At 39.6% G+C, this 27,269-nt stretch overlaps 1 protein-coding gene across 1 annotated transcript in view; it reads left to right on the forward strand.

The window, feature by feature from the left end:
* The first annotated feature begins 3,774 nt into the window (after positions 1-3,774).
* Positions 3,775-27,269, forward strand: part of LOC140244758 (uncharacterized) — a 36,356-nt gene continuing 12,861 nt past the window's right edge. The window contains exons 1-12 of the mRNA XM_072324376.1: positions 3,775-4,441; positions 6,252-6,304; positions 6,764-8,291; positions 9,235-9,331; positions 10,417-10,483; positions 11,165-11,216; positions 13,678-13,858; positions 16,742-16,889; positions 17,349-17,431; positions 19,948-20,077; positions 23,665-23,782; positions 25,187-25,301. Of these exons, the coding sequence (XP_072180477.1) occupies positions 4,420-4,441; positions 6,252-6,304; positions 6,764-8,291; positions 9,235-9,331; positions 10,417-10,483; positions 11,165-11,216; positions 13,678-13,858; positions 16,742-16,889; positions 17,349-17,431; positions 19,948-20,077; positions 23,665-23,782; positions 25,187-25,301 (2,594 nt within the window). The 5' untranslated portion in view covers positions 3,775-4,419. The remainder of the gene's footprint in view (positions 4,442-6,251; positions 6,305-6,763; positions 8,292-9,234; positions 9,332-10,416; positions 10,484-11,164; positions 11,217-13,677; positions 13,859-16,741; positions 16,890-17,348; positions 17,432-19,947; positions 20,078-23,664; positions 23,783-25,186; positions 25,302-27,269) is intronic.

The raw sequence follows: 27,269 nt of genomic DNA on the forward strand, positions 1-27,269 counted from the left end.
GGAAATTAAGGGGGGGGGGGGGGCACCGGGTGAAACTGCCGGCAATTACTGACAGCAACATCAAGAGAATGGCATAACAATTAAATGCGAGCGAGCGAAGCGAGCGAGCTTGAAAATTTTGACATTTTACAGTAAAAAAACTGCCGTTTTGGGCTGTATTTTTTCGCTTTGGAAATTAAGGGGGGCGCACAGGGCGCAACTGCTGGCACGTACTGGCAGCAACAACAGGAGAATGGCATAACGATTAAATGCGAGCGAGCGAAGCGAGTGAGCTTGAAAATTTTGACATTTTACAGTCCCAAAACTGCCGTTTGTAGCTTTTTTTTAGCTTTGGAAATTAAGGGGGAGCACCGGGCGAAAACCATTGGCAATTACTGGCAGCAACATCATGAGAATGGCATAATGATTAAATGCGAGTGTGCGAAGCGAGCGAGCTTGAAAATTTTGACATCTTACAGTCCCCAAAACTGCCATTTGTAGTTATATTTTTCGCTTTGGAAATTAAAGGGGACGCACCGGGCACAACTGCTGTCAATCACTGGCAGCAACATCAGGAGAATGCCATAGCGATTAAATGCGAGCGAGCGGAGCAAGCGAGCCTTAAAATTTTGACATTTTGCAATCCCAGAAAATGTCGTTTGTAGCTGCATTTTTTCGCTTTGGAAATTAAGGGGAGGCACACCGGGCGAAAACTGCTGGCAATTACTGGCAGCAACATCAGCAGAATGGCATAATGATTGAGCGAGTGAGCTTCAAGGGGGCGCACAGGCCGCAACTGCTGGCAGTTCGTACTGGCAGCAACATCAGGAGAATGGCGATTAAATGCGAGCGAGCGAAGCGAGTGAGCTTGAAAATTTTGACATTTTACAGTCCGCTTTGGAAATTAAGGGGGAGCACCGGGCGAAAACTGCTGGCAATTACTGGCAGCAACATCAGGAGAATGGCATAATGATTAAATGCGAGCGAGCGAAGCGAGCGAGCTTCAAATTTTTGACTTATTACATTCCCAAAACTGCCGTTTGGCTACTTTGTAGCTATATTTTTCGCTTTGGAAATTAAGGGGGGAGCACCGGGCGAAAACTGCTGGCAATAACTGGCAGCAACATCAGGAGAATGGCATAATGATTAAATGCGAGCGAGCGAAGCGAGCGAGCTTCAAAATTTTGACTTATTACAGTCCCAAAACTGCCGTTTGTAGCTATATTTTTCGCTTTGGAAATTAAGGGGGGGGGGGAGCACCGGGCGAAAACTGCTGGCAATAACTGGCAGCAACATCAGGAGAATGGCATAATGATTAAATGCGAGTGAGTGAAGCGAGCTTCAAAATTTTGACATCTTACAGTCCCAAAACTGCCGTTTATAGCTATGTTTGTCGCTGTGGAGATTAAGGGGGGAGCACCGGGCGAAAACTGCTGGCAATTACTGGCAGCAACATCATGAGAATGGCATAATGATTAAATGCGAGTGTGCGAAGCGAGCGAGCTTGAAAATTTTGACATCTTACAGTCCCCAAAACTGCTATTTGTAGCTATATTTTTCGCTTTGGAAATCAAAGGGGACGCACCGGGCACAACTGCTGTCAATCACTGGCAGCAACATCAGGAGAATGCCATAGCGATTAAATGCGAGCGAGCGGAGCAAGCGAGCCTTAAAATTTTGACATTTTGCAATCCCAGAAAATGTCGTTTGTAGCTGTATTTTTTCGCTTTGGAAATTAAGGGGAGGCACACCGGGCGAAAACTGCTGGCAATTACTGGCAGCAACATCAGGAGAATGGCATAATGATTAAATCCGAGCGAGCGGAGCGAGCGAGCTTCAAAATTTCGACTTATTACAGTCCCAAAACTGCCGTTTGTAGCTTTATTTTTAGCTTTGGAAATTAAGGGGGAGCACTGGGCGAAAACTGCTGGCAATTTATGGCAGCAACATCATGAGAATGGCATAATGATTAAATGCGAGTGTGCGAAGCGAGCGAGCTTGAAAAATTTTGACATCTTACAGTCCCCCAAACTGCCATTTGTAGCTATATTTTTTTTTGCTTTGGAGATTAGGGGGGGGGGGGGGGGCGCACCGGGCGCAACTGCTGTCAATCACTGGTAGCAACATCAGGGGAATGGCTTAGCGCTTAAATGCGAGCGAGCGGAGCGAGCGAGCTTTAAAATTTTGACATTTTACACCCAAAAAACTGCCGTTTTTAGCTATATTTTTGCGATTTGGTTTGTCCCACTTTTATGGGGGAACCATCCCCCCCCCATCGACGCCTCTGCATATGAGGGAGCTTTTGTTAAGTGAAAGATATGCTGCACACTCTTTGACAAATTAGGGAAATATACGTCAATCTCAACAGTGTACTTATCGAAAGGGATCCAGTATAGCGGAACTTTTGCATGTTTATGATTGGAATTCAACGATTTGGTGCATAGTTCTGGCGGTATTTGGACAATAATTCCATTAAGAAAGTTCGAAATTTGTCCTCATCTCGGATATTGCTTGGGGGATAAATGATTTGCCTGCCTAAACACTTTCGTAGGGGCGGGGCAAATGCCTTTGCCCCCCCCCCCCCGAGATATTTTCGACGCCCCTGATCTTCCCTGTGAATACCCATAGATGTATCTTGACTGAATTATCAGTCACTGTCGTTCCTCATGAATGATTCAGGAAATGGAGGGGGTTCAATTATGGCAATATAGTTTTGTTATTGATTGTTTGTTTGTTTTCGTACATATTTTGCAGATGGTCCCAAGTTACTCTCGTCTTAGCATGTTTACATGTAGGCCTACACTATTTGACGTTGTCAACGTCTGAGCCATACCTTACAGTGTATGTCCATGTCCGCGAGCGAGCGAAGCGAGCGAGCGCTTGAGAAAATTATGCATTCGATTTCCTACAAGATAGAATACTGTTCAGCTCTGTTACCTGTCTGAAGGCCGGCGTACAAACGTCATGCAATATGCCAAAATTGATACAATCACATTTCTGCTTCCTCCATTTTTTTTTTTTCAAAATTCAGGGGGGGATGATTGTACAGGCCATCCCCCCCTCCTCCATTTCAGGGGGGGGGGGGATATATCCCCCCCCATCCCCCCCGGGATTTACGCCCATGATTGGAGTTGTGGATCTCGATCTGTTTAGATAATCAACTCCCGGTTTTGGGAGGAGCCTGAAGATTACGGATTTTTAATCCATTTTTTTTTTATGGTACCATTGGTAGACTTATCATGGACACAATATTATAATAAGTTCGTGTTCACATTGCTGTCTATAGTTTTAAATGTGCTTCTGGTGGACTTCTGCATGTGTTTCTGCACAGGGCGGGGGGGGGGGTGGAGGTATTGTGGATTGTGGCAGAACTCTAACACTTTCAGCTCCTGGTTTAAAATCCTTCATCCGTATGAAGGATTTCCAACAACTCTGGAACATAGCATCCCTCAGGCAATATAATCTCAACTTAGCCATTAAGTATTCAAACCTTTGAGAATGAAGTTGTAAAGAATAATTTTCAGAGGTGCAGGTCTGCTGCGAGATCACTGACACCACATTCAGAGCCAGAGCCTGAAGGCTTTGACGCCATTCAGAGCCTTAGTTCGCCCTCTAGTGGTGGGGAGGAGAAAACTCGCGTTGGCTCTCTCTCGCATCGCATTTTATACACGCACTTTCTGTTGGCGAAGCGCAAAGCAAGAGCGTACACACATGTATGGTACAAACATGTACAGTGTACTTTTTTTTTTGCATTTTGTACGTACACGTACGTCCTTTGCACTTTGGCTTTTTTGCGCACACTGAATATTGAATCCGAAGAAGACCGGCCTGTTACCTGGGTGTCTGTCTCGAGATTGTCGGATTTGTGTGAATTTAAAAACCTTGTCAACGTTAAAAGTGAAGAAGATTTCTGTCAAAGAACTTTCTCATTTTCTTCTCAGGGATGTGCCTGTAAACTTCCTCGCACGGACAGCAAAGACACCATGTGTAGTCCCATGTGTTCTATTTACAGTCTGTTCGGTGTTCACGTAGAGTGCTAGAAAGCTTCTACTCTTGACCTCGCGTCGGCACTGGTCGGTGATGACTAATGTTACGTTAGTCATGTTGCTGATCATATAGATTTAGATTCAAGGTCTATATGTCGAAGGTGTAGGGCTTAGCTTGCCTTCTTCATGCAGTAGAAGGTATATCTCTGAAGTTAACACGCTGAGATTTTCAAGCTAAACACAACGTCGTGTTGCTGTTGTTGAGCTCGCTTGAATTGGATTGGACTGTGGACGCTTAAATGCTTTGTCAGTATGACCACATGACTTTACTGATTGTAAGCATACATGTATATCCAGATGCCCAACTCCCGTTTATTTGTGGTTTCCACTGAACTGTGTCACAGCAGATAAAACAACTGGCAACTTGCAAACAACAGCATCAGACGGTCAAATCATGGAAGAAGAATATGACAGTGGTAAGCCATGCATGCATGTCTTTGCATGTGTTTGTGGTGGGGAGGGTCATTTTTAACAGTATGTTCCACTTTTAATATAATGATGCTGTCGGAGCTGCATTAGGGCAAAAACGTTGAAATCGATATCTAAGCAACAGAACATGAACATGCTGGATGATGAGATAGATCTATTTTCATATTGATGATGATATTGTGTCTTGTGATAGTGTGATGATTCCCCCCCCCCCCCGGCCCCCCCACCCCCCCCCCCCCCCCAAAAAAAAAAAAAAAAAATCAGAAAGAGATGAGACAGTGCGCTGCCACTGAGCTGACACGATTTCATTATAGTCAAAAGTAACAATTTGGAAATGGGAAATCCAGCTTTCAAATGAATTTCTTAAAACCTGTTTTACATTTCTACTGTGTCCGTGTGTGGCAGATACAGGACATAGATGTAGAGTCTAGGGTGGGACATCCCATTAATGGACGCTTTTTTTCATGGCTTTGAATTTCGTATTCGGAGGATGAAATTTCGGCTAAAAATAACCACTTATTCGCAGACTCCTGGAAATTACGAATTCAGCCAACTCGTGTCGATTGTTCGTTCCAGTTTTTAGAAAATATGCTTCAAACATACCCCTCTAAAAAAGTTGTCTTCGAGTCGTCGTTCTCACCGAGCAGATGACAAAGAAAAAATTGGCAAATGAGGTTCAAATTTTGTATTTTACGGTAAAAAATGTCTGTCTTGAACATTTCGAACAGTTGCACGCAATAAAACCTTGTGAGAAATCGACAACTGGTTAGACTCTACTTCTAGTTTACATGCTTTGTCTATGGGAGCTGCAGGCGCGGGTAACAAGATGCGGGCCCCTTAGCGCACTTTGTAACTATTCCGCATCGTTCGCGTTTGAGGACGATAGCTGCAAATTTCTGATATCGATCAGTGAACTTTTGGTTCCATTGGCATCTTCAGCATTGTTCCTGTATGTGAGTGGGATTTCATAGAATTTAAGTTGTGAAATGTGATTCAAACATGCATAAATATTAACTATGTATGACGAGGTGTGGGTCACTCGACTATAAATTTGATGTAAAATGTGAATTTCGTTGTGTTTTTACATTTTATGTTGTGTTTTTAGCGATTTCGGTCCACACAAAGTTCTGTGAGGCTAATCTACGAAGTCTCGCGCGTACAGAATGTCAGTACGCAAAATTGTGCGTGTCTGGTAATATCATGGTGTCCGGTGACACCATGCTTGCCTGTGTACATTGTATATGTGTATGGTACACAAATCAGTAGTGACTGGCATTTAGAATACCGTATTCCTGTCCCTTGGGTGTTCTCCTTTTTAGTACACCATATACAATTAATGTTAGAATATGAATGGGCCATTTTGCCATGGTTGGGTATGTGTACTGTACAATGTACAAATGTGTGTCACAACTACATGTATGTACATTGTACATGTTAGATGCCCACACCTTTTGTAATTGTACATTTTTGAATGAAGAAATTTGGACCATTAAAGATATTGACTGTAAGTGATTCTTCAGTTCACAAATTCATTATTATTATCATTTTTTTGGGGGGGAGGGGGTGGGGAATAATGCCCTCACCCCTACTTACATGTATTTTGCCTTACCGTTGTATACCAAATCCTTGTTAGCTTTCGCATGGATGCATGCTTGTGCGCACATTTAGCAAGTGTGGGGATCTGATATGCATCTGTGTAAGCCAGCAAGGATAGGGTACTAGTAGTGTAGAGTAGTATTGATGCAATATTGATACAATTGATGAACTTTTATTTTCATTTAAAACCTTGTCTATCAGGAAGCAACGGAGGCAGCACACCAGTTCAAGATGAAAGAGAAGATGATTATGAGGTATGTAATCTGACACTGGTCATGACAGTGTGACTGGGAGTAATGTGTGCACACCCTTTCAGCTATATACAGACAACAATTCAGAACAATATTGGTGTGAGTGAAGAAATTATTACCAGTCCAATCGTCAAACATGTAAGGTTACATCAGTTTTTAAGCTACCTTTTTTTTTTGCTTTTATGTCATACATTGTAATGCCAACAATGTGCTGCCTCCCCTGCCATGTGGCAGGGGAGACGTTGCCCTACAGTAAGTAGAAACATAACTGTTGGCCTAATTATAGGAATGTGGTGATTGCCCGCTCTGCGTAACCTGTCCCAGTTTGTAACATCAGAGTAATTGAATTCAGCAGAATTTGCATTACATGATTACCAGTTAGTGTAACAATTACACGAGATATACTACAGTGTATACATAATGTACAATGTACTTGAGTATGTTGAATATTTGGTGTGACAGGAAGGAGAATACGAGTCCCCAGCTGAAGAAGAAGAGGGAGAAGCAAGGACTGTAGCATCAGATCAGCAGCAGGATGGGGAGGAGGAGAGACTGGCCAATGAGGAAGATTACAACAGGAGAGAGCAGAGACCTGAAAGTAGAGAGGACAGTGTAAATGAAGAAGAGGCAGAGGAGGAGGAGGGAGATGAAGATGGCGAGTATTACCAGCATGGAGAAGAAAGATATGAGGATGGGGAAGATATGGAAGAAAGAGACCAAGGCAGTGAAGGACATGGGGATGAGGGACAGTATGAGGGATCTGGTCAGGAAGAGATTGGAGAAGGAAGATACTTGGCTGACAGTGAAAGAGCTCCTAATGAAGAAGAAGGAGAAGAGTTTGATGAAAACCAGGGCTCACATGAAGAAGGGGTAGAACAAGATAAAGGACAAGATTTGGAAGAAGGAGAGGAGCTAGAAGAAGGAGAGGAAGTGGAGGAGGGAGAAGAAATTGAGGAAGGGGAGGAGCTTGAAGAGGGGGAAGAGTTGGAGGAAGGGGAACATGTGGAGGAAGGGAATGAAGAAAGTGACAATGAGAGAGAAAGATACAAGGCAAAAGGGGAAGATAAAAGGAATGTGGAATATAGGGATGATCAAAGTGATGGTGAACTTCCATATGAGGAGGAAGAGGCCGAGGAGGAAGAAAGCACTACAAGACTCCAGCAAATGAGTGATGTGGAGCAAGTTAGTGATGGCGATTTGGATGCCAGTGATGATGAAAGGAGGGAAGAGAAAGGATCAGAGGAAGGAAAAGATGGTGATGATGTCTATGAGCAACAGAATATGGGAAATGACTATGAGCAAATCGTTAGTGATGAAGAGCAGATCGAGGATGAGGAAAGTGAAACAAGAAAGGTGGATCAAGTTCAGAAGAGACATGATGATTTGTATGAACAAATGGAAGATGATGAAGATGATTTTGGAGATATTCTCAACGAAGGCCAACTGAAGACGGAGCGAGGGGCCTTGTCGGATGATGGTGCCCAGTTTAGTGAAGGAGAGCCAGAGGAGGTTGATGATGCCTCAAACAAAGTACCTCTCTATGAAGATCTGGATGATGATGAAGATGACGATCTCCACCAACCACAAACAGAAGAAAAGGATGGAAAAGACGGGATTAGGGAGGAGGCTGAGCAGGAGTTGGAGGAAGAGAGCTTGGACGGAGATGAACCTGAGCCAGAAATAGTTGAAGCTGGAGATGAGCAATTGGAGATGGAGGAAGAGGAATGGGAGGAGATTGTTGATGATGATGATGAAGATGCAGAAGTGGTTGAAGAATACATAGAATATGAAGAAGAGGAGGAGGGAGTGGATGGTGAGGAGGTAGGAGAAGTTGCAGAAGAGCTTCCAGAGGAAGGTGACCCTCACCCAGCAGAGAAAGATGCTGAAGAGGAAACTGGTGAAGGAGTGCTGGCCGATGAAGATGAAGATGAAGATGGAGAGAAGGATCAGATCACAGATGCTGGTGATAACTTTATGGCAGAGCTTCAAGGTATGTGCCTCTGCATTGTTGATGCTATTTACATGTATGTCATTCATGTGTCAGGGTTATTTTATAAATCATGTGAGGAAATAATGCCTATTATTACCCATCAAATCAGACATCTGAGCTATGGTTCTACAAAATTGTAGTCCCTCATATTATGCGTGGGATTACGCGCCAGCAGGGAGAAGAGGGATGAATTTTTCATATTCCCCTCTTTGGCAAATGCCTATGGGATTTGCGTGTTAAAAATGAGGGGTATATTGCATTTGGGCACTTGAGCTCCCTGTGATGAAAGTTTTCTGTTGACAGTTTCTCAAAGAGTGGTTTCATGACAAAGGGCAAATTCTCATACATTGACAATAAAACTAAAGGACAATTGCTGTGACTGCATGAGCTGGCTGTTAATGCGCTTCATACCCAAGTTTTTTGACATGATAAATATATATATTATATATATATATACACATACAAGTGTGTATATATTTATTTATGTCAATACAAAAGAACTCCAGGAATGAGCATGATGTCAATACCGACAATTTATTTGAAGAACACACAAATTTTTGGGCACCCTGCCCTTTTTCAAGCATGATACATACCCTTTTCTGGAGTTTTGTTCTACTACTGATATTATTTGACCAACACATGGACTACAAATTACTTCATTATATATATATACACGTATATATATATATACACACATTGTAGATAGGAGAATGACTCCACCAGGTGCAGGAATAGAGCTGTAAAAAAGCCTCCAAGTGTCCATTGATACGATCATACATGTATACATCTTTTCCAGTATATCACAGGTCAGTTTTGATTCCATTAGTGCTAGGTACATGTAAGCCAGATAATGTAAAAATTGGTATGATTATCTCGCTAGTAATCATATTATAAGATGTCTCATTAAATGCACTTGTCGTGCTTGGTTTTCTGTCTTATCAAGGTGAAGCTAGTGAAGATGATGATGATGACATAATTGGAAGAGCCAAGTCAAGAAGGATCGTCGCAAAAGACAGTGGGGATGAAAGTGAGGAGGAGAAGTAAGTGTCCGGTATATCCATACCGAGTGTTTTTTTGTTTTTGTTTGTTTGTTTGTTTGTTTGTTTTTTTTAAATAATGCCTATTTCCCGTAGTGGTACCAGAAGGGCTGATTATTGTCATGTCTACACTATATGCATTGAATGACAGCGGCAATTTGAGAAAATTATATGCTGCAAAAAAGGCTGTTGCCTCCAATTTAGGAAAACTTCATGCTGCGAAAATGTCTTGCTTTACAGTATGCCTACTCGTACCATTCACCATGAAAACACGAGAATGACCGAAGGTATCCTGGGAGTTGGTATCATATCTTTGTACAAGTGTATGACCATAGAAAAATGAAAGATGAACTATGACAGGTTTTGTCTGTGTGATCTAGGGTCAGTGACTTGGGCCAATGTCAAAGGCCAAATTCACATTCCAAGCAATAATTTTAGGAGTAGTGAATGAAATGCAATCAAATGTGACAACGGTGACCAGAAATGTTAAGAAAATTTAGGTGCATTTGTGCTGCGTCATTGTACCACAAACCATCACACACAGTATGCTGTATTCCTTGTGACTAACATAATTCTGCAGATGTATCAGTACAAAATGTAGTTTGTAAAACGTGTTACTATCATATCCTGGGTTAAGGCTTTGTGTAGCCCCATTGCTGAATGAAGACTACCAACATCACTGCAGGACAATGATATAATGAGAATAAATGAAGAATTAACATTTTTTTTTTTTCATGGCATAATGAAAGAACGCTAGAGTGACCTCTGTTAGAAAGCAGGGAGAATGATATACCCTCAAGATATTGTCGGCAACATCTGTACATGTATCATGGGAATGTGTAATTTTCGTAGAAAATGAAATTTGGCGGAATTATTTTATTATGTCATTGTCCTGCATTGATGCCACAAATTGTAGTCTTCTCATCCAGCAGTGGCAGCACTGAAACTTTACGAATTCATAACTTTTGAACAGATTGTCAGATTTTCTTCAAACTTCACTGATGTGTTTTAATACTTATATTACTGCATTCCCTCAATCCACATGTTTATTTGGATTTCAATTCCCTGTAACGTTATCTCTACTACAGGGAAGAAGCTGTTGGAGAGCTTATAGCTGACATATTTGGCTCAAGTGATGAAGAAGAAGATTTTGAGGTAGCAATTCATTTCTAATAATGTATGAAAGAAAACATTTCATAACTCCTGGTGCTTCATGTGCAGTGTATCTCCCAATCATAATGGATTATGATTGGAAGATACACATCATTAGATATCAGCTATCACAGATTGATTTCTAGTTGTAAAATCTCATTGCTTCAGCAGAAAACGACAGTAGTATGGATATCAAACAAGAAAATGGTAGTTACTAAGCTTAAGCAAAGGAATGTTGAAAGTGATATTTACTGTATCCCTCTTCACTGAATCTGATTTTACATTAGGAATTTGTTTGCATTTAGGTTCCATAATCATGTTACAACATGGATAAAAGCTTGGTTTTACCAAATGTTACACTGTATCATATTTAGTTTTTGTTTACCACTGATTTTATTTTTGAAGAGTGGTGTTGCCATTGTCATGATATATGGAGATTGTTATCATTATTTTTGTTCCTACTACATGTATCATTAAAATTGTACATGTTATCACATGTTGTTTTCAAATTGATTTATATATTCAGCCATTATAAAGGGGGAGCTGGAAGTGTATTACAATGGCAGTGGTGCAAAACATTTATATGTTTTGTTTTGTTTTGTTTTGTTTGTGGTTTTTTTTTTTTTTTTGTCATAGATGTCTCTCATCTCACCCAAGCACTTGCTCATATTTTCTTGATTACAGGGATTTGGCGAAGCAGAGTTACAGCCACAGTTAAAGAAAAAGAAAAGCACAGGTAAGTGTTGATATTTCCAAGTTTTAAAAAATAATGGTGAAATTGGGTGTAAATGTGTAGAAAGTTCAGGGGGTGCACAAACCATACCTGTCCGGTCATAATGGGAAGTTGTTTTAGCACATGGATCCAGCCGGGTACCCGCAAATTTCCCAAGAGATTTTCCAGTTTGTCAAGATTGGAATTGACTGCCTGTAATTGCTTTTCCGATAGTGATTTAAACTTGCTGCTCAACTGTTTTTCACCTGCCTTATCTGCCATTGCCGTTCTGCAGTCGGCTTGGCTAGGTCCAGGTAATTCATGACCTATGCACTCAGTCTGACTTTGTTATCCATCACCATGCAGTTAGATTTTTTTATTTTTCTCAGATTTTGTCTCTCGTTCCTCTTTTTTTTTTTTTTCCAAGGATGTCAATGATATTTTGATAATGAATTTATCCAAGCTGCTAAGAAAAAGGTCAAGAATTTTGATGAATTCTTCTTATAAAATGAGTGACATAGGAAGGGTCTTCCAACCACTCACAGAATGTGACAACAAATAGTTACACTCATGCAGAGCATGATCTCACTATCACCCCTGGAAAAGATGTAGTCCTGATCAGAGGCTTACATGCATGTAATAGAATTAACTCTTAAGTTTGGCTACTGGAGCTTGAATTTTAGTTCAAACACTTTATCACTTTAAAAATCTCTAAAATGCACTCGTAAAGTGGACTCCCATTATACAAAGTCCTTGGGACCGGCAGTATGCTTTCGTTACATTGAAATTTCATTATAAAACCGAACAATAAAAGATATAGAGCCACTGATTTTGCGACCTGGATTTTTATAGCGTTGTACACAGAATTCGTTATAACCGTTTTCGTTATAATGGGAGTGCACTGTATGTGAAATCCAAGACATTCGATGAAAAGGGTTTAGCACAAACGGCACTGACATTGTGAAAAACTCTCCCCAAAAACATTGGACATGATATAGATTTGGTTAGATTTAAATCCATGCTAAAAACTCACCTTTTTGATATTAAGTGAATATTATGATGATGCTATATGAATGTTGTTGGGCCAAATTCTTTCTTATATGATATACACTTACAGAAATCTTGTGATATTGTACGTTTCTGAGAACTGCATATTATCATCATATCATTGAGTACTCTCATGAAAGTTTCTTTTCTTAATTGGGGGCTTTTCAAAGTCTTTTTTATTTTTTAAATTAAGGTGTTAAATTAGATGTGTATCTACATACAGTAAACCTCGGATAAGTCGACGTCGAGTGAGTCGAAAATCACTTTACTCGAAGCAAAATAAAAAGTCCCGATTTTTCCCTATGTATTTTCTCGAAGAAATATTTGGATAAGCCGAAGTACGAGAGTCGAATTTCGGATGTGTCGAAGTAAAACATTCAGTCCCTTTCGTACAAAATACACGTAGTTTACATCACTTGAGCCGAACTTCGAAGAGGATTTGTCTGGCATTCTCATTACATTTAGAGGAGAACAAAAAAAAAAAAAAAATAAAAAATCGGCATGTCGCAGAACGTCGAACCCAGTCCCTGACTTGCTGCAGGTAAGCATGCACACTCACCATACCGCTCCGCACGCATGTCGAATACATACACATGTACCCTGTATACATGTATGCACACAGCACATCGATCCATACTTTATCCATACACACAGCACATCCACACTTTATCCATGTCAAGCCAGAACTCCTTGGTCAACCAATCGCTGCTTTAATATTTTAGTGACAGGCCAAGTGGGCGGAGCTTGTTTGTGCGTGCCCGGCTGGCTGTATAGTTTTGTTCAATGGAGGTGGGATGGGCCTGGGAGAGTGTTTGTCTCAGGGAAGGTTGACAGAGATGGCTACCTATGTTGCACCATAGACATAGCACATGCACATTAGCGCAGACATTCTCAGAACTACGTTTAACTACTAGTATTGATACAAATTCCATGTTCAATTTAGAACAAAATAATAACATTATCTTCAAGAACAGACAAATTTGAACGTAAACACACACACACGCACACACACACACACACACACACACATGCATGCAAATGTACTATAACACATGTACATATTAAGTGAGTCGAAAAAAAAAATCGACTCTCGCGAGAGTCGAAGTTCACTTAAGTCGACGCATTTTTGTCAGTCCCTAGAACTTCGACTCATGCGAGGTTTACTGTACTATATTTATGACTATGCTATGAAAGGTAATTTGTAACCTGTGGTAAATTTGGTCATTGTACAGTTATACTTTCAGTTTTGCAGCATGTAAATAGGAACGGTGGAATGAAAAATATTTTCACCCAATTGTAGGTTATTGAGGGTAGAACTGATATCAGTATGCGCTAGTTCACACTTTATGAACAGTGTATTCTGCTGAGGTAAAATGGTAAGTGCACTCATTTTTTACACACATTTTTTTTATCACATCTGCTTTCCTTCTCATTTTAGCGGTCCTGTCCAGTGATGAAGAAGACAACCCTGAGATGGATGCCTCTGCCATGGAGGATGCAATCCAGAAGATAAGGGATGAGCAGGATGATGATGAGCTAGAGAAGATTGAGGCACCCCCAGGTCCCCCTGCTGGAGACTCTGATTCAGATGAGGGTCTTGATAGGGCCAGCTCCAGGGTGTGAGTTTCCTTGTCTCCATGACATGTCATTCTACCATAATGATTTTATGAGTCCTGATGCAAGATGACACACAAAATCCTTAATCAGGCCTTAGTTGTACTGCATTCACATACAAAATAGCAGGTTACTGAGTGCGCTCAGAAACTCAAGTTGTTTTGCAACCGTTCAGACACTCTGAATTGGCCGGTAAGTGATCGCGCTCGGCATCTCAAGTTTTTTGCAACCGTTCACACGTACAGAGAAATAACCCACTAATTGCCGATCGAGATAACTGCCAAACTTACAAACTGGGTCACACAGCGCGCTTCAGTGCCTGCGCTTTCCTTTCCCTGTTGTTTTTTGTGCATCGCAAGTGGTGTTGTTGTGGTGTGCCAAAAAGTTTAAGGATCTCTTCTTTGAGCCCTCGCTAGTGTGATGTGTGCATTGAATGATGGGACATGAAAACTTGAGTTTCTAAACCCACCATTCACACGTACTGGCGGGGCAAATTAGAGTGCTAATTTAGAAATAAAACCAAGATTTCTTGAGTTTAGCATCGCGCTGCTGATCGTGCTAATTTTCGGGGTTTTTGTGTCCACACATGCAAAAACTCGAGTTTTTTTGGAACCTGCTAATTTATGTACATGTGAATCCCCCTATCGAATTGATGGATTGTGTGTGTGTTTGATTTTTTTGTGTGAACTGAACAATGAAATGCTAGTGGCTTTTAATTGTATATTATGTACACTGTGTCAGTTGTCTGAAGGTGAAAATGCCATGCAGAGGAGTTCCTTATAGCATGGTTGGATACAATGAGAATCTGCTTTTATTGAAGTAAATTGTAGGGTCCCAACTAACTTTTTATGTCAATGTAATGGAATTCGAAGTTTCTTTTATTGCAAAATATATTTCCGCCAAGAAACTGGGGGGAGAATTTGTGCAGATATAGCGAAAAAAATTTTGTTCTCAAACCAAACAGAGGAAGAATTGCATACCATGTCAAAACCAGCAAACTACTGTTAGATAACAACTCTCTATATTCCTCTGTATTATCGCTGCATGCTTGCAGTAAGTGACTACCCACAGTCATAAGCACCATGTGTACGCTCTGTATTATCTGAGCTCTGATTTGCCTAGTGGATGAGAATTATGAGGGTCTGTCCATTGTAGGTTGCATGTTTGTGACATGATTGTTGTCAAATCTGAAACATTTGACAAGCATTTACAAAAAGGATTTGTTCAGGTGTTTTTCGTTGTGCAAAAATATGTTAAAGCGATAGTACAGTATTGGTGGAGATGACAATTTGGCTTTTATCAAGGAAACACTTCTGATATAGTACAGAGCATACCATTTTAAGAGGAATTCAAAGTTTATTTGATGAAAATCGGGTTTGGAATGACTAAAACATCCAAAAACAAAGTAAAACATCCAAAAACAAAGTAAGACAAAGCGATCGTAATAAAGTGTGGGTCCCACACTTTATTAGAATCACTCTTTTTTGATATCTCAGCCATTTCAATACAAATTTTCATCAAATAAACGTTTAATTCCTCATAGAATTACATGCTCTTTCGTATTTCATAAGAGGTTTCTCATTATCTCACAAAAAAAAATGTTAGAAACCTGAAATTAGGTCTCAACCAAAACTATACGATCCCTTTAAGCTTTAACCTGTCACTTTTCCTGTTCATTGATGTTACATCCTACTCTGTATGTAACCCTACCATAGCAGAACGTGTTCATACAGTGAACATTTTTAGGTGTCTTTGCAATGTATGAATGCAACAAAGGTTTGGATATGATGAGGCATGTGAGCTTAACGGTAATAACCTTAATGACCTTGTTGTAATTGGATTCCTGTGTACTATGTGGGTTTGAATGTTGCATTGTGACTCTAGATTGAAAGAGTTTGTGCATTATGAGCCCATTCAATAGGATATCCATTTACATGCTCACGAGCATTTATCTACATGTTTGAGACTGTAGGAATTGAAAATTAGAAAGTGATGACTCCTACCTTCAGTGTGGCATTGAAGGTTCTCTGTAGTTCAGGTACCTCAGTAATAGTAACTGCTATGTTGTGTCATTAACAGGAAATGTATAGAATCGTATACCACTCCCCCCCCCCCCCCCTCCCACACACACACACACACACAAAGAATAACAGCATGAGAAATGATGTCCACAAGAATGCCTCTCAGAATGAGCAAGAAGGATTATGCAATCAACTAGATGTCACTGCAGGTAATACCAGATCAGTGACATAGTCATGACATGTCTCTGTAACAAAGGTTGTTCCTTAAAACCAGCTACCAGAATACATCAATTCTTGTGTAAAGAATTGGATTTATCTTCTGCTCATACAAATTGTTGGTGACATGTGATGAATTATGAAAAATATATATCATGAAAACTCTCAGCAAAACAGGTGTGCAAACTATATTTATACTTGTTGGTCTTCCTGAAAAATACTCAGTAATCTGTAGAGATGGCCAAACCTTGATTCTGCAATTTATTTTGTTCATCTTTTCACACATATACTGACTGTCATCCTTCCATACATCGTAGTCTTGAAGCAGAAAGGGAAAATGTCAGATGTGTGAAGTTACAAACTACTCATGCTTTAAATTAGAATGATATATCTTGACCCAAAATGAGGTTTGAATAAAAGCTGGAGCACATTAATATTAGACACAAATACATGTATCTTGATCAGTTTGAATGCATTACCTCGTATGTGAAATTTCAATGTGTAGATGTAGAAGTGGGGCAAACATAATTAATGTAAAATGATAGAGGAGGTGATTAGGTGTCTTCGTTGTTCAGTGCTTCCTCTTTTTTTTATTGCTCATGTTAGGTTGACCTAGAAATGCATTAAACTTTTTCTCTGGCTTTGTTACAGAGATTTTGTGTCAGACTTTGACCTGATGCTACAGCGGAAGAAAGATGAGAACAGAGGGAGACGGAGAAAACGTGGCAATGATGACTTCATTAGTGACAATGATGACATCATCATAGCAATGATCAAGCAGATGGTTGAAGCAGCAGAGGTACAAGTGTACACTTGTCTCTATATTATCTTTGATATGTACGTAGCATTATTCAGACATTAAGCAATAGCACAGTGCTGCAAAGATGTTTCTTGCCTTGTTGTGTTTTTGTTGTACAGCTGCCAAAAGAAATGTTCGTAGTGAGACTATGCAGAAATCCTATATAAGTCTGTACAGAGACTTGCAAATTTTAAGGTTGATTTGATATGAACTTGAAATGAAATGCTCAATAACATAGACCGTGAGTTTAACTATGAACATTGTTTCTTGAATTTAAACAGCTGACTCACTTACTTGTTGATATGTAATCACACAAGCAGCCATTTGATAAAGATAAGCCAAACTGTAAAGCATGATGCATATCAAGGGTAAGAGAGGTGCACATGTATGGAAGATTCTGTAGATTTAAGTTAATCATGACTTCAGTTAACTATCTCTTTTATTTGCGATGACTAACAGGAGGATCGAAGTTTAAACAAAGAGAGAAAGGCTGCCACTAAGAAGCTCAACATGCTGCCGGCAGTCCTGTCACAACTAAAGAAGTAAGTCGGAACCTTTAATACCATGTGCAGGTATTCCACAAAGTTAACATCATATTGTTTTCCGTTTTGGTCTGCATTGTCATTGCAGATTTTTTTGTTACTGAACGTCACAAATTTTTGGTGTTTCTTTTCACATATGGAAATAATTGATACTTTGCTTTATATTTTACTTGAACCAAGTGCAAGCATTTTTATTTTATTTATCTATTCATTTTTTTTGTCCCCGCCGAACGAGTTCGAGCAGGGGACTATGAAACGGGCTCCGTACGTGTGTGTGTCCGTGTGTCCGTCCGTCCGTCCGTCCGTGTGTCCGTGTGTGCGTCCGTGTGTGATCAAAATCTTCAATTTGCTACTTCTCTGTCATTTATGAGCCAATTTTGATTCTGTTTGCTTTATATGATAGCACTACATGGGAGCTTTGAAAATTCTACACAGAATTTCAGTCGTGACCTTTGACCTTGACCTTTGACCTATATTGTACATTTTGCTACAAAATGCTACTCCTTCGCCATTTCTAACCCGATTTCGATTCCGTTTGCTTTATGTGATGGCACTAGGTGAGGGCTTCAAAACTTCTACACAGAATTTTGACCTTTGACTTCTTTGACCTTTGACCTTGATTTTTGACCTGTATTGTACATTTTGCTACAAAATGCTACTCCTTCGCCATTTCTAACCCGATTTCGATTCCGTTTGCTGTATATGATGGCACTAGTTGAGGGCTTCAAAACTTCTACACAGAATTTTGACCTTTGACTTCTTTGACCTTTGACCTTGATTTTTTGACCTATATTGTACATTTTGCTACAAAATGCTACTCCTTCGCCATTTCTAACCCGATTTCGATTCCGTTTGCTTTATGTGATGGCACTAGGTGAGGGCTTCAAAACTTCTACACAGAATTTTGACCTTTGACTTCTTTGACCTTTGACCTTGATTTTTGACCTATATTGTACATTTTGCTACGAAATGCTACTCCTTCGCCATTTCTAACCCGATTTCGATTCCGTTTGCTTTATATGATGGCACTAGTTGAGGGCTTCAAAACTTCTACACAGAATTTTGACCTTTGACTTCTTTGACCTTTGACCTTGATTTTTGACCTATATTGTGCATTTTGCTACAGAATGCTACTCCTTCGCCATTTCTAACCCGATTTCGATTCCGTTTGCTTTATGTGATAGCACTAGGTGAGGGCTTCAAAACTTCTACACAGAATTTTGACCTTTGTCTTCTTTGACCTTTGACCTTGATTTTTGACCTATATTGTACATTGGCTACAAAATGCTACTCCTTCGCCATTTCTAACCCAATTTCGATTCCATTTGCTTTATGTGATGGCACTAGGTGAGGGCTTCAAAACTTCTACACAGAATTTTGACCTTTGACTTCTTTGACCTTTGACCTTGATTTTTTACCTATATTGCACATTTTGTTACAAAATGCTACTTCCGGCGGGGACATATGTTACGCACCGCGTAATTTCTACTTTTCCTTGTTTCTTTTTGGCTGTTGTTGTGCAGTGTCTGCAGGATTTCATGGTATTGTTAAGGTGAGACTAGTGTTGGGTAGCAGTGACTATGATCCATACTGCGTGCTGGATCTGACTGTTAGTGTTGTTTAGTTCAGTTTTAGGCAAATGTTTTTTGTTTTTTGTTTGTTTGTTGTTATTTTTTAAGATAGTGCAAGTGCAAGCACTTGCACCAAAACTTGAAATCTCCCAGTGTGCTCTGTGTATTGTGACAGAACCTAATAAAACATGTTATAAAATGGATTCAAGAATGTAGCCAATTGGAAGCGCTGAAATGAGTCACGTGTGCGTGCATTAATTTCTTAGTAAATGCACTAAGAAGAGTCTCTCTTCCACCTCCCTGGCCTGACGTACGTCACAATGTTTACACTAGCAGTGCGCACTCAATCAGTTGTTACAAGTGCGTCACACGCTACTATACGCGCTGTCAATCCTGTAAACAACTTCTAGTTCGGGCCGCGGGCTGCCACAACAGCCGGCAGCCTGCCACAACAGCTGGCGGCCTTTCTTGTGCATAACACGTGGCGTACGTATACTCTTATACGTACGTACAGTACTTATGTGCGGGATTTCCGAGTGCGACGTGCGTAAATGTTTGGGACGAACATCTTCGGACATCTTGACTTTTGAGCGAGTACTTCATGTAGCTGACTGGTATTGACCCACAAAGGTACGTGAATAATGCTGTTAGTTTTCGACCCATTTTATAAAACAAATGATGCACAGGATTATTTCAGCACATTCTATCCTGTGCATCATTTGTATATTATCAGTCAATGTGAACTAAGTTTGACTGTTGTGTAGCCCTTACATAGAACAGGACGAGCTGTCTTATTAGTGATTTTTTTTTTTTTTTTTTTTTTTAATGAGCTACAACAAGTTTATCCAATGGTAGGAAAGAGACAATATGTTTCATGTTGTTGGATGAGAAAACAACATGTAATGAGTGCACTGTGTTCTCATTTGATATCATTATTCTGTGCAGGCAAGACCTTCAGATGGCCTTCATGGAGTGTGGAGTTCTTGGTGCTATGAAAGAGTGGTTGCTACCACTGCCAGACAAGAGTCTGCCCCATCTCAGCATCAGAGAGTCCTTCATCAAGATCCTTAAAGGGGTTTGTACACAAGTGTCTGTCCCCTATAATTAATGTTCAAATGGACTTGCAGACATGCAGTCTTTATTTTGGTTAAATTTTACGCTTTAAGTCTTTTATTCCTTTTCTACAACAATGATTTTCTCCTATAATTTTCCACTGGATAACATTTTTATTTATATATATTTATGTTTTATTGTAGCCTTTCTGATACCAGGCTTATGAAGTTTACTGAGTTTTGCTTGTATACCACAGTGTACAATGTATCTTAGAGAAGAAACATGCCATTTGAGCATACTCTTTTGGAATGGGTAGACAAAAAACGGCAAAGGGAATCTAATACTTGAGATAAATGGCATGTTCATGCATACTGCGCATGATGAGTGAACTTGCGTGAGATGTAGTTTTTTCTATGCATGCTGGAAATGCTTTACCCGGTGCCCCTCTCCCCCCCCCCTTAAAATAAAAATGAAAAAATAAAGAAGATATTGATGCCTTTACAATGCGTTACTACTTTCCTTGGTTGAGATGCAACAACCAAAGACTAGATGCTGAGGTCAGTATCACAGATAAGCATAAATTTCCCTGAATGTGCATGTGTATTTTACACCTTAAAATTATATGTAGCAAACAACAACCAGAGAGGCAGAAGTGGGAAAGTCAGTGTCTTGTTAAAATTAGAATGTATGCTTTTATTGCGATCTTCATCGTTGATACAGTAACTTTTAGCTTCCAGTGTATTGAAGTTACCATGGTAGCAGATGTGTAACAGCCAATCAGCTGTGTGCACTTTATATATGGCTGTTATGGATGCATGTTAATGACACATATCTTCATAAAAAGAAGCCTTGATTTTAGGTGTCATGTACTGCCAACACTTCTGATGGATTTGCTACAAAAGTTATTGCACACAACAAGCAATAAAAATACAGGGAAAATGATCACTGCAATATGGCATTTTTATACCCCCACCCACACAGTGTGTAGGGGGGGGGGGGGGGTAAATGGGAATCACTGAGGTCGGGTGGCCGGTCGGGCGTTCGGTCGGGCGGGTGGTCGGTCGGTCGGTCGAGCGGGGGGCGGGCGGTTGGTCCGTTGCAAAATCTTGTGGATCGAACTCCTCTCTCATTTTTTGAGCAATTGACCCCAAATTTGGCATGTGTGACCACTGTCAAAGGAAGATGTGCAAGACACAGTTTTCGTTAGTATCGCATAATGCGTTGTCATGGCAATGGCATATTTTCATAAAAACTTGTGGATCGAACTACTCTTTCATTTTTGAGCAATTAACCCCAAATTTAGCATGTGTGACCGCTGTCAAAGGAAGATTTTTAAAAAATCTTACAAAATATTGTGGATCGAACTCCTCTCCCATTTTTTGAGCAGTTGACCCCAAATTTGGCATGTGTGACCGCTATCAAAGGTAGATGTGCAAGACACCTTTTTCGTTAGTATCGCATAATACGTTGCCATGGCAACGACATATTTTCATAAAATCTTGTGGATCGAATTATCTCATTTTTTGAGCAATTAACTTCAAATTTGGCATGTTTGACTGCTATCACAGGCAGCTGTGCAAGACATCTTTTTCATGAGTATTTCATAATGCGTTGCCATGGCAACGGCAGATTTTCATAAAAATCCTACAAAATGTTGTGGATCAAACTACTCTCTCAGTTTTGTAGCAATTTAATTTGAATTTGGGACATGCGATCAATGTACTGAGTAATGTATAGTTGTGCAAAATACATATGTGTGTGTTAATAAATCTGTTGCCATGAATCATACAAAAATGTGTGGATTAATCTAATTCCTTCAGTTTTTAAGCATTTGACTTGAAAATCGGCACATATGTCCACTATGGTACATAGATATACATACTTACTCTTTCGTCATTGTTGATCAATGCGTTGCCATGGTAACAGCATAATTTGAATGAAAATCATACGGAAATAGTGCGGATTCAGTTAACTCCCTCAGACTTAGAGCATTTGACTTGAAATTTGGCTCACATGACCACTATAGTTTATAGATGTGCAAACTTAATCTTTCGTCAGTGGTGAACAATGTGTTGCCATGGTAACAGCTTTTTTTTTTACCAAAAAGTGTACAAAAATCATTGCGGATTCTGCTAACTCCCTTAGTCTTTGAGCATTTAGCTTGAAATTTGGCACACATGACCACTATGGTATATAGATGTGTAAACGTAATCTTTTGTCAGTGGTAATCAATGTGTTGCCATGGTAACAGCATATTTTGAATGAAAATCATGCAAAAATATTGTGGATTCAGTTAACTCCCTCAGTCTTTGAGCATTTGGCTTGAAATTTGGCACATGTGACCACTATAGCATATAGATGTGCAAACTTAATCTGTCATTAGTGTTGAACAATGCGTTGCCATGGTAACAGCATTTTTTCACCAAAAAGCATAAAAAGATATTGTGGATTCAGCTAGCTCCCTCAGTCTTTGAGCACTTAGCTTGAAATTTGGCACACCTGACCACTATGGTACGCAGATGTGAAACGCAACCTTTTGTTTTTGTTGATCAATGCATTTCCATGGTAACAGCATTTTTTTTAATGAAAATCATACTCAAATATTGTGGATTTAAGTAACTCCCTCAGTCTGTGAGCATTTAGCTTGAAATTTGGCACATGTGACCACTATAGTACAGAGATATGCAAACTTCATATTTCATCATTGTTGAACAATGTGTTGCCATGGTAACAGTGCATTTTGAATGAAAATCATACAAACATTTTAATTCTCCTAACTCTCTCTGTTTTAGAGCATTTTGGCTTCAAATTTGGCACATGTTGCCTCTACATTACCTAGATGTGCAAAAAATCTTTTGTCAGTGTTGAAAATGTGTTGCCATGGTAACAGTATATTTTGAATGAAAATGATAAACTTATATTGTGAATTCAATTAAGCCCCTCAGCCTTTTAGCATTTGGCTTGAAATTTTGCACATGTGATGGCTATGATATAGATATATATAGTTGTGTAAACTTCATTTTTTCTTAATGTCCAACATTGTGTTGTCATGGTAACACAATTTTTAATGAAAGAAATTGTCAGTTTATTTATCTTGCTCACTCAGTTTTTGAGCACTTGACTTGGAATGTCTTTTTTTATGGACTTGGACTTGGGCCGGCCATCTTTTCAAGCAATGCTTACAATGGCGGCCCTCTGCATTATCATTTCTTAAATATAATATTGTTATTGTAATCCCAGCTGCATAGACATGCATACTGTAATATCATTAATTTCCTTTTATATCGTTGTTTATGCAAGTCAAACGACTCTGTTTCAAATATACTTTGTATGTTTCCCATGTTCACGATTATTCAATTTATGTATATATTGATTTGCAGAAAATAAAGTATCTATCAAACAATGTAGGACATTTGACTAACAGTGAGCAATACATTTATTCACTGTTGAACAGTGCGTTGCCATGGTAACATTTTTTTTTCCCATTAAAGAGTAAAAAAAAAAAAAAAAAAAAATTAATCCTGGTTGAGCTAATTCCCTCAGTTGTTGGTGGGGGTATATTAATCACAATGAGTGATAGTTCTAATTTTACTTCTTTTAATGTTGCAGTTTCCACCAATAGAGCAGCACATGTTAAAGACGAGTGGCATTGGCAAGGCTGTTATGTGTCTCTTCAGACACCCGAAGGAGTTGCGACACATCCGTGACATGGCCGGCAAAATAATCAGTAAGTTAGAATTTTGTATACAAGCTGTTGTCCCTGTGTGAGGACAGAGAGAAATTATGAGAAGGTGCTTTTATGTCTTACAGCATAGGATTAGGATTGCCACTGATGTAAAATCAAACCTATTGTACCAAGTGTAACTGCTTTCAGAGCTGTTTTTACCTCACCTGAGCCAAGGGCTCAAGTGACCTATTATGATTATTTTTATGTCTGCCATCTATCATTCATGAAGTGCTTACATTTTTGTATTTTTTTAAAACTCTTGATGAAAACCAAATGTGACAGAAATCATTCCTAGGGGTAGGGGTGCAAAATTATCAAAATGGTTCAAATGTTTGATGAGGCACAAAAGTGAATATCTTCAATGATCTTCCTCTCCAGAATTAGTGCAACTGAGTTACGTGGCATTTAAGATATTCTCCTAGTAAATGTAGAGTGTCAGTTGTTCACGTTGGTGGCATTGGTGGCACCCAAGGAGGGTGTAACACCACTTGAGGTAGCACCCTGTGATTAAATTCTTCATCTTCTTAAGCATAAAGTCTCCATACCGTCAAGCCTCGGCTTATTTTGGAGACCCTTCTGTTTAAGTTCCATAAGCTTGTATGTTTGTATTTGTCTTGTATAATTGTACTAAAAACTATGTGTCGATATACTGTTTGTCATAAATGACATGTACATGATCCTATCTGATGTAACGGAATTAAGCAGAAATAAATCAAATCAAAATCAAATCAAATGCATGATCAAATTTTCACCAAACTGAGCGGGATCAATCTTGGGGAAACAAGGATGCAAAGTTGTTGTAATAGTATAGATGTCCTCCTTAGGGCCCATAGTGCCCAAACCATGAAAATTTCAGTGATTTTTTTTTTTTTTTTTTTTTTTTTTTTTCAGATCAGAAGGGGTGTAAGTCAAATTGCATTTGGGTAGGTACTCTTAGAGGTAATATGCTGGGTACCTGGGTGAGGCCCAAGATTAAAATTTTCATGTCAATCTTTGGGAAAGGTTTGTACAAATGTGTAGATGGTCCTTACGGGGGTATAGAGGCACAGCCCACATGGCCAAATATGTGGAAATCTGAAACTCTCAGACAGGGTTACTGAGACCCAATTACAGTAGTTTTCACGTCAGCATAACAAATGAATTGTACTGTGTGTAGATACCCTTGTATAAAGAATAATATGATGTTATAGTTTGAAAAGGTATTCGTGATTCATGAAGGATGCTGTTTCATTGTTGAATTGTTTTGAGAGTCAACTCGGTCTCGTTTTTTCTGCCTATGAGGACCATCTGTCAAAGGCTGTCTTTGCAGTTTCTGTGAACTTACTACTTATATTTCTTTTCTCTTTTTTTTTACCAACTATGTGTTGCCATTGTTCATTTTGTCTTGCTTGTATTTCTTTCTAGATGAGTGGTCTCGACCTATTTTTGGGGTGGAGGCTAACTTCAGGTCCATGACAAAGGAGGATCGGCAGAAGAGAGACATTGAGCAGCTTGCTGCTTCTAAGAGAAGGAGACTTAGGTGAGAAGGATAGAGACAGTTCAGAGGTCCATAATGGAAAACATTGATGTAAAGTACAGGGACATTCTTTAATTCACCATGTCAAAGAGCAATATTAGTGACATTGATGGACAGGGGTTTGGATGTTCAAGTTTTGCTATAGTTTGGGCTCAATTTTGCACTTCTGTCTTCTTCTTGAAAATTCAAGGTCAGATTTTCACCAAACTTAATGGGAATTTTTTGCTAGGATAATAGAATATGTATTGTAAGAAAGGGCACCATGCCCTATGTTTGAAAAAGTCTTTTGTTTATTTTTCCACCTGAACAGAAGGCTCTAGTGAGCTATTGGGACTTTTCAATTTGCACGTCCATGTCCTGGACTGGGATGTATGATGACGTCAGTTTGCAAAGGCAATGCACATGGGCACCAACTGTCCACACGCTTTCTTCCAAAATCTAGAACGCGTTTTCCTCGATTTTCACGTTGTCTTCAATCTGCGACGGTGGCAGTGTCACCATTCATAATTCACTGTTTATCTGCCACAATAACTGATTGCACTGACTTAGAATATGGATTCAGTTGCCCTTATTCTGCAAAAGTGCAGTGTTGAAAAGGTAAATTTTAAGAGAAGTACACTGTATCCTAGTCTTTGAATACACGTAGAAGAAAATAATTTTGTCCTGCTGCAGAATAGTCCATCCAATCATAGCACTTTGGTGTTGCATCACAAACAAGCAATGAACACAATTTCATGTTGTATCCAGAGTGCTTGGCATCCTTCCTAGCGTCACAGCTACAAAAATATAATGAGTAGAGAAGAATGCATTCATCATTATATGCCACATGGATAAATGCAAGCTTTATCTATTCTGTTTTTCTTCAAAAAATCATTCAGTCTGTGAAGGGTGAAAGTGCCTGCCAAATGTCAGACTGCTTAACTGCAGGTCAAGTTTGTGCTTGTGACTGGCAGCTATTTATGGAGCCTGGCAGAATTATGTTCACGTCATGAACATGCATACAGAAAATCAAAATGGGTTCTGACTGGCTGGACGCAATGAGTGGACCACAACCATTTGGCACTGCTAGAGAACAAGAATGGCATCTTTGTTCACACAATCGAAAAGTCTTTTATGTGATTACTCATCGTCTGGCGTCTGTCGTCCATCATGCGTAAACTTTTTACATTTTAGCCGCCTTCTTGAAAACCCCATGACAGATTTTTACCAAAGTAGGCAGGTAGCATCCCTAGGGGGATAGGATCACAATTTGTTCAAATGAGAACCATGCACACCCCCATGCCCCTGTTCGGCCGTCCGTCCATCTGTCCGTCCTTCCATCCATAATGAATTTTGTGGACAATGTAACTTAAAATCCATTTAAGGTATACTAATGAAATATGTATGAGTGCGCAAAGTTGTTCCTATCAACTTTTAGGTGCATATGCTTAAGGTAAAAGGTCATGGCCAAATTTTCAAAATTGCACTGTTTCCCCCATATTTATGCAATGCCTGAAGGTATTTTCTTGAAACTTAGTGTATACATGTATTACCCAATAAAAGCTCTCCAGGGAAAGTTTGGGGTCATGGGGTGAAAGGTCAAAGGTCATGTGAAAATGCAAAAATTTCACTTTTTTCTCCATATCTCGGAAATGGCTCAAGGAATCTTCATGAAACTTAATACATATGCATGTACTGCCTGTCAGTGATTTTCTGGGAACTCTTTGGGTCGTGGGATCAAAGGTCAAGATCAAATGCTCAAAATTTCGTGATTTCTGCCATGTCCATGCAATGCCTAAAGGTATTTTCTTAAAATGTGGTGTGTACATGTATTACCAGATAAAGATTTTCTTGAACAGTTTTGGGCCATGGGGGCTCATAGGTAAAAGGTCAAAGGTCATGTGAAAATGCTCAAATCCCAGAATACCTGCCCTCTTGAACAATTTAGCCATCCATCCAAATGAAACCTACAGTCTAGTTCAAGGAAAGTCG

Source organism: Diadema setosum, chromosome 21, assembly GCF_964275005.1.
Source record: "Diadema setosum chromosome 21, eeDiaSeto1, whole genome shotgun sequence".
In the NCBI taxonomy this organism is placed as follows: domain Eukaryota; kingdom Metazoa; phylum Echinodermata; class Echinoidea; order Diadematoida; family Diadematidae; genus Diadema; species Diadema setosum.